Raw genomic sequence first — 8,408 nt, 5'->3', positions numbered from 1 at the left:
ATGTTTTCATGATACAATCAGTAAATGAATTAACTCATTAAGGGAAAAAAAGAGTAAAATATTATGAAATGAGGAAATGATATCCATTTAATTAATCAGTATCACAAGATTAATATAGTTCGTTTGCCAGAGAAAGAATTTTCTTTCTCTGTCAATGCATCACGCAAGAGAAAGGAAATGTGCAGAATAATACATTTATTTGCAGTTTCACGAAGAGTAAGTTATCATGCTTCCTAGAACATATCAGTTTACTCTAGGTCCTTTGGTACATAGATTGAAGATGTCTTGGCTTAATGGTAAATTATGAAGATTTTGATGGTTTCAAACAAAATTCCAGTATTTTATGGGACAACATTCTTCTTTGTTAGCCAGTCACAGTTTTATTTCTAGATAAATTCAATTTTATTTTTACCTAGTATTATCTTCACTCTACATTATTTCAAGTTACACTGAAACAAATGTGCTATTACCACATGGATTCCAAAGTCAGTGTTGTATACCCTTGTAACATTTAGACACACAGAAAACTGGTAAGATATGGCCTAAAAGGCATAATTTGTACATCTCCTATTCCATTTTCCCTAAGAACATAGCCACCTCACTTCCAGTCCTGGACACATATTGTAGGTATATCTTATGTCCGAATCTGAAAGCATCTGGTTGTCTGAATAGAAGATGATGAAGGAAGATTTTTGAAGTTTTGAAAACTGAGATTTGTTACATCAGTTCTTTCCTTTCAACCAAGGCTTCTTTGCATAAAGAATTACCTTTGTGCTACATGGAAACCACATTAATCTTTGAGCCTCTGTCTTAAGCTATAGCTCAACTCTGCTCAAAGATTTTTGCCTTAAGTAATCAAAATTTGTTTCACAGTTTCTCTTCACAGCCATGGGAAATTAAAGGTCTCAGAACTCCATTCCTTTTTATTTTCAATATGTGAACTTTTTCAATTGAATATCTTTGTGTGATACATACACAACAATAAATGTACAAGGTATTAAGCATGTTTTTGCCTGTTGTTCCCATTCTTACGTTTGCCTCTCAAAACTTAGCTTAGTTTCCAACTGTAGTCTTGATGTGAGGCTATTTAGAGCAGTTTCTATACCCTGAGAAGACGTGTTTCTTCAATGCGTTTGAGTAGGACTGACCAAAAGTTTGTGCCAATTGACTATTCTTTTTCTGAGATCCACTTTGTCAAGCCAGATACAGGCTTCACCAATCAAGGTCTTTTTCATAAACTTCCCTCCATTGGAGAAAAGTAAAATCTAGAAAAAATAGTCAAAAATAAACATATTTAATTTATATACGTATATATGCGTACAGTTTTCAACCTCTTTTAAGAACATTTAATCATCAAAAAAATAGCACAAAAGAGGGTGACACTGAGTAGAAGTAGCAGATATACTTGCAGGAGAACTAATAATCAAGGTGTTCTCCAAAGATTTGCATGTAATATAAATTAATTCACATCAACATTTGTATTATTCTGCAAAGGAAAAGACACATTCTGAAGAAAATGAGAATACTAGGTAAGAAATGTGTAACCAGCCAATTCTAAGTTTATGCTTAAATTGATGGAAAGTTTCACAAAATAACTTTGCCAAATAATTTTTTACTAGTTTACACAAAGCCAAATCAAATAAAAGATTATCTGAATTCTGAACAAATAAATATAACTTCACCAGGCATTGTTTTTATTTAGTGTTAAATTTTCTGATGATTTTACTACAGTATGTACTTCCAAACTGCTTTTTGAAGTCATATGCAGAACTTATCACAAGGGTCTCAAACTAAAGAATTTTTTTTTTTTTCATTTTAAAGATGAGTTGAAGGAAAGGTAGAGAGCATTCAGTGGAGCTAAGCATTAATCCTTGTAATTGTATTCTCTTTTTCTCTTCAGAATCTCCTTTGGTTATATAATTTACCCTTATTCCTGGCTAAAACATAACTTTTATGCTTCTGACTTCAAAATTTGTACTTCCAGATATGACTGTCTCTTCTGATTTCTGATTCAGGGATTTCAAATGACATTGTGTATTTTCACTTGAATCTCTGCCTTCTTATCAAATTCATTTCAGAAAAACTCTTGATCTTTCTCTATTGCAAATCCCCTGACTACGTAATCTCTGTGAAATAATACATTTGTTGAAACAGACTTCAGAGTGTCATTTTTTCTTTATTCCTTTCTAGTCTAATATCAGTTAATCTTCTCAATACATTTTTGCTTTGTAATATCTTTTATCTTTGTCTCTAATTCAAACCTTTAATTTCCTGTACCATGATCTCTTCCTACATTTTTTTCTCTTTTCTCGTTCTCCCATTTCTACTTTCATTCCTTGTCTCTATATCTCCTGAAGACCTACTATGTGCAAAGCATTGTGTAGGCTGTAGGCAATGAAAATTAGGCCTTGCCCTAGAGAAACTCATAGCATAGAAGCAATGACAGATAAGTACAGATATTGTTGTTACAAGACAGACTGAAATTGGTAACCTAATAATAAAAGCAAAATGTTTTGTGAATACAGTATGATGAATTATACCCAGGGTCATCAGTAAGGAGAGATGAAAGATGTGGAGTATTGTAATAGATGGTGAGAGTTGGAAAAGGGAGCTTTGAAGGGCGGAAAAATATGAGCAAAGGATTGGAGGCTTAACATGACTTGAAGAGAGTCTGTTGTGACTGGAGTATTGAGTGGAAAAGTATCCAAGGAGCTGAGACTAAGTCAATCCAATTAAAACTCACTTTGGAAGACTCTGAATGATTCAAGATAATGATTCAAGATAATTGAAGACCTTTAATGTAAACTAACAAGTTTAATGTAAACTAACTAGGGTTTTAAAAGGTAACTCTGGCAGTGCTGTGATGACATGAACTAAACGGATAAGATGTAAATTACAATTGGCCAGGTAAACAGATGAGATTATTTGAATAACAAAGATGGGGACCCAAAAATGTTTAGTGGCAGTGAGCATGGAAATAAGAGGAATCTATGTAAAATAAACTGCAGACAGAGTAGAGAAGGCTTGGCAACTGATTGGATGAGGTGAATGGGCTGTGGAATTCTAAAAGACTCCTGGGGAGATACTACTAAAAAATAATTAACTTCTCAAATGTCATATAGTGTATGATCAGCATATAAATATTGAATAATGGAATAAAAATAAATACAACATGAATGAGAAGTTTTACATATCAACTACATAATACAGAGTTACCTGAAGAGAATGTCCTGCAGGACTTAGACTGAATCGAAAAGTTTCATTGAATGAAGGCTCTCGATCATGTCTACATACTCTTGTTTTTTTCTTGATCACCTTTTTTTGGGTAGAAATATTCATCACATATATTTTCACATATAAATCTGAAAATAAGAATTCAGCCTATTAAATTCCATCAATCGTATAAATTTCTATTGAAAGAATTATAACAGTATACTGAGAGTTCTTCCTACATTTTGTACCAAGCCAGCAGATTGTAAACAATTTCTTTCAGACAACATAAAATGATTAAAAGATATGCCTATTTATTATTTTTTTGAAACAGGGTCTTACTCTGTCACCAGTCTGGAATGCAGTGGCCAGATAGCTCACTTAACCTTAAACTACTAGGCTCAAGTGATCTTTCTGCTTTAGCCTTCTACATAGTGGGGACTACAGGCAGGAGCGACCACATCTAGCTGATATATCTATTTTCTTAGCAATTTAAATTTGTCCTTCTGTTGTCTAATGAATATAACACGCTAATGTATATGTTAAAATATCTAGCTAAAAACCGAAAGAAAACAACTTGTTACATATGTTAATCAGTTCTTTTTTCTGACCTATTTAGTGTACAGTTCAAATTTTAGTTAACATTTTCCAGAATATATGACACATCCCTAAAAAATTCTAGATATATTGATGACTATAATAAAATTAGATACCTGGTAGATGATCAGGAGACTTAAATTTGTATGTAATATTTCTGCATTGGAGAATTTCAACTATTAGTTGTTCACCATCTGTCTTCATTTCCTTCTTCAGTGCAATCTTTATTTCTCCCATTACCTGAGTTTTAGCTGGGAGAATTTAATAAAAATGTAAAGAAGTATGTAATGCCATATATGAAATGTTTAGTTCAATAATTCATTCATACATTCATTTACTGTTTATCAAGTGCTAAATAGCTTATGACATCCTAAGTGCTAAATATCTTATGACTGTATTTTATTCATCTGTGTACCTATTCACAGATAAATAAATTTATTCACGGATGAATAAAATACACAAAATTTATCACAGATTCATTTATTTAGATATGAATAAAATACAGTCCCATGCCCTTAAAGCCCTTAAAGAGTGAACAATCTTATGGGCAGACTGATAAATATACCGATGCTTACACCAAAGTATGTTAAATATAATGATAGCTTAGTAACAAGGGAGGTATGGAGAAATGCATGTAGATCAATTTTACTCAACTGTAGACTTTTAGGGCAGAAGAAGTAATAGATATGACTGTATCAATTCACAAAGATATGACTCTATCAAGAGATACGACTCTATATCAATTCATGCATTAATTCACTTATTCATTCTCCAACAAATATTTTATTTCCCACCCTACTCTGTGCTAAGCACTCTGCTAGGAAGAGTGAATATAATGATAAGCCAAAACGTGGGTGCTTATTGGTTTCATGGTTTTTCTATCTATTGGGAAGAAAACCATTAATCAAATATTTCCATCAATAAATATATAACTATAAAAAGAGGAAAGGTTCTGAAGTACAGAAGCATGGTTTCAATGGAGGCTAAAACTAAGGAGCAGATATCTAGGGAGGTGCTGCTTAAGCTGAAACCAGAAGGATGAGAGTTAATTAGGTGAGATGGATTAGGGAGGACATTCCAGAGAGAAGGAACAGTGTGTTCGCAAAAGGAAACATAACATGAGAAATAAATGCCTATGAGATTGTAACATATTTGAAATTGAAGCCATGTTAAGAATTTGTTTTTTCCCTTTAGATCTATAGGAATCTATTGAAGGTCTTTAAACATGGCTGTAGATAATTTATTCTCAAACATTTTGATCTCAGGAATTCTTTACACTCAAAGAAATTGAGGGTCTTCAAAGAATATTTGTTTATGTGGATAACTACCAATATTAGAAATATAAAATTTCTAATTTTTAATTAAAATTCCAAAGTAGATATTTAAAAATATTTATTAATCAAATTAAATGACAATAACTGCTTTAATGAAAATGTTTTAATGAACATAACCATATTTTCCAAAACAAAAATATAATAGAGGTACTCTTTTATATTTTTACAATTTCATTAGTGAATGGCTTAATAGAAGGCAGCTGCATTCTCTTTCTTTCTTTCTCCTTCCTTCCTTCTGTAGAGATGGAGTCTTGCCATATTGCCTAGGCTGGCCTCACATGGCCTTAAGCAATCCTCCTGCCTTGGCCTTCCAAAGCACTGGGATTACAGGCATGAGCCACACTGCACTTCACCTCTTTTTTTCCTTTTAGAGATAGGTTCTCACTCTGTCTCTCAGGCTGAAATGCAGTGGCCTGATCATGGCACACTGCAGCCTCAGACTTCTTAAGTCAACCATTATATTTTGGTATGTGTCATAAGCACTTTAAGAATTTTTCCTATTTAATCACATGAATATTAGAAAGAAATGCACTGAAGGATTTAGATTTTTAAACAGTTGAACTGATTCATTGAGGATACCCTTAAGTGAAACTGGCATATTTTTCCCTGTAAGAGCATGTTGGTAAATAAAATAAAGTGTCTACAAGCACAGTTTCTTGCCTCTACCTTCATTGGAAATAAGTTCCTAGCACCTTCATGCACTATTACTTTGCACTATCAATATAAATGTCAACCAAGTGAAATAGGTAAATAATTTCAGTGTGTTTTGAAAATGATTTTGACTTTATGAACTTAAAAAGTCTCGGGGAACCATGGAGGTCTGTGAACCACATTTTGAGAACAACTGTTATAGAGTATAGTTGAGTAATTTTTGAAAGAAATGAAATAACAAAACACTGTGAATAAAGTTCTAAAAATATTAGGCTATAGTTATTTGATCATTTTGGTTTAATTTTGTAACATTTTGGGAAAATAATTGATAGATGTATTCTTTTCTAGATTAAGCAACTGTTTGATTAAATTAACTTAAATTTTGTAAGTCCAGATATACCCTTACATGTGGAAAAATGTCTATAACATATCTCTCCTCAGTCTCTTCCTCTGTCAAAGAACTAATACTGTAGCCCAAAAATTGACAAAATTCTCTTCTATGTGTTTTATAAACTAAAATACAAACCTTCTAGATAGAATTAAATAATAATTCATGAGCCAATGATTACAGATAGTTAGTCCACAGTAGAGAGAGGTTTACTTTCAAGAAACTCTAAGTCAAAGATTTTATATCCAGCTAAACTGTCTTTCAAGTATCAAGCCTATAATTTTCAGCATGAAATAACTCAAGGAATACTTCATAAAGTTTGACTCTCTGAGAAGTACATAAGATCCTTTTTATCAAATCCAAGAGACAACTAGAGAAACTTCAGCAAAAGGATTGATGGTAATTATTCAATATAATTAATTATAGAATGAAGATTGAGCATTCATTGGTGGAAGAGATAGTATGGAAATGCCATATTTCTGACAGTATAAAGTATGAAACTAAAAATTAATGAATAAAGAAGGGAGAGAGAAACAGGAAAGCAGAATGGGATTATTGATTTTTGTATGGGTAATAGGTAACAAAGGATGCCATTTAAAACTAACAAACCAGGTAGTCAATGGTCATGTAAGAGAAACAGGAGTTAGACATTATAAAAACTATAAATAAAAGGAAAACCTTTAGAACAATGATACAAAAATTTCTTAATTCCAAAAGAAAATTTAAAAACTCAGAGGTCAAGTGGAGAAATATCATAAATATGACATAATATATACAATGCTTATAAAATAAAATGCAGAGTTGAGATCAAGCATATCTATTATATCACTAAACATGAGTAAGTTTTAGCTAGCCTATTTTAAATTTTTTTTCAGATTGGCTCATAAAGCAAAGCCTAGTTCTATACAATGTACAAGAAATACAACTAGTTTTGTTCCAAATAGTAAAAAATACAGATATTGGCAAGTATGTCAGGCATATGGAATCAATAAGAGTGCAGAGGTTGAGATCTTATTATCATGTAAAACAGAATTCAGGCCAAAATGCAGCAAACAAGACAAAGAAAGACACTGTATGAAACTAGAAATTCATAAATTATAATGAAGACACAACATTTATCAATATCCATGTACCACTTATGTAAAGTTGAAACTACAAAGTAAGATGTAAGGATGTAGAGGATTTAAGGAGGAGTAAAGATGATAATAATGCAATATTAACATTATAAGACAAGGCAAGTGAACTAAAAAACTAGATAAAATATTGAGACACTATAATCAATAAAGTAGATCTCATGGATATATATCAAACACTATACCCTGATAATAACGAATATACCTTTTTCTCAGTCATCTATGGAACATATTCAAAAATTGATCATATATTGAGTTACAAAGAAGACATTAGGGAGTTCTATAAAATGAACCTATTATCAACATTATGTGATAATACACTCAATGGCTTTCAACTAACCAACTTTCGAGTGAATGGAAAAATACTATGAAAAATAATGACAATAAAACACTATATATCAGAATCTGTAAGAGTTAAAGAAATGATCACATGAAAATAAATGGCTTTAAACTCCTATATCATTTCAAGTAATAATTAGAAAATACACATATTCTTCTATCTGCTATCAATAAAAAATAAAAAATACAATTGGTTTAAATTCCAACTCAAAATCTGGAAAGGAACAACAAAGTAAAACAAAAGTACAAGACAGAAAATAATAAAGATGTCCACTAAAATTAATAGAGAACAGAAAAAAAGTAGATAATAAATAAAAATTCTGGTGCTTTGAAAAAATCCATCAACAAACTAGAAAACTTAATAGTGAATTTAGTCAACATCACGTGGCTTCTTAACATTCCTATTTAGAAATGACATGTGCTCACTTAATTGCAACACTACTATCCTCTCAATGATTTGGTATAAAACGTCTGGTGTCATGAATATACCCTAATACTAATTGACTCACATTTTGTTTATACATTCTTGACAGATGGGAAACTACAAATCTCACCTTATATGTTTCTTTGAATTTGCGAGGGCAAATTCAGTTCTGATTCCTTAACCATTTTAAATAATCATAAACAAGCCCATTAAAATCTCTCTTTTTTAAAAGGAACTTCACAGGAAAGTAAAGAATCTCTAAAATAAAAATGAGAAAATCGGAGATCTTAAGATCTCCCTTCTTCAATATCTAGAGAATTTGGTGGGGGGGG

General features: G+C 31.6%; 1 protein-coding gene across 1 annotated transcript in view; it reads right to left on the bottom strand.

The window, feature by feature from the left end:
• Window positions 1–257: 257 nt before the first annotated feature.
• PCLO (piccolo presynaptic cytomatrix protein) overlaps window positions 258–8,408 on the bottom strand; it is a 409,431-nt gene continuing 401,280 nt past the window's right edge. Inside the window, exons 23-25 of the mRNA XM_025379373.1 lie at window positions 3,924–4,058; window positions 3,217–3,362; window positions 258–1,265 (exon numbers count right to left, since the gene is read on the bottom strand). Coding sequence (XP_025235158.1) covers window positions 1,125–1,265; window positions 3,217–3,362; window positions 3,924–4,058 — 422 coding nt within the window. The 3' untranslated portion in view covers window positions 258–1,124. The remainder of the gene's footprint in view (window positions 1,266–3,216; window positions 3,363–3,923; window positions 4,059–8,408) is intronic.

This window comes from Theropithecus gelada, chromosome 3 (assembly GCF_003255815.1).
Source record: "Theropithecus gelada isolate Dixy chromosome 3, Tgel_1.0, whole genome shotgun sequence".
In the NCBI taxonomy this organism is placed as follows: Eukaryota; Metazoa; Chordata; class Mammalia; order Primates; family Cercopithecidae; genus Theropithecus; species Theropithecus gelada.
Note: the sequence above shows the minus strand (reverse complement) of the source record. Positions and strands in the feature narration are given on the sequence as shown.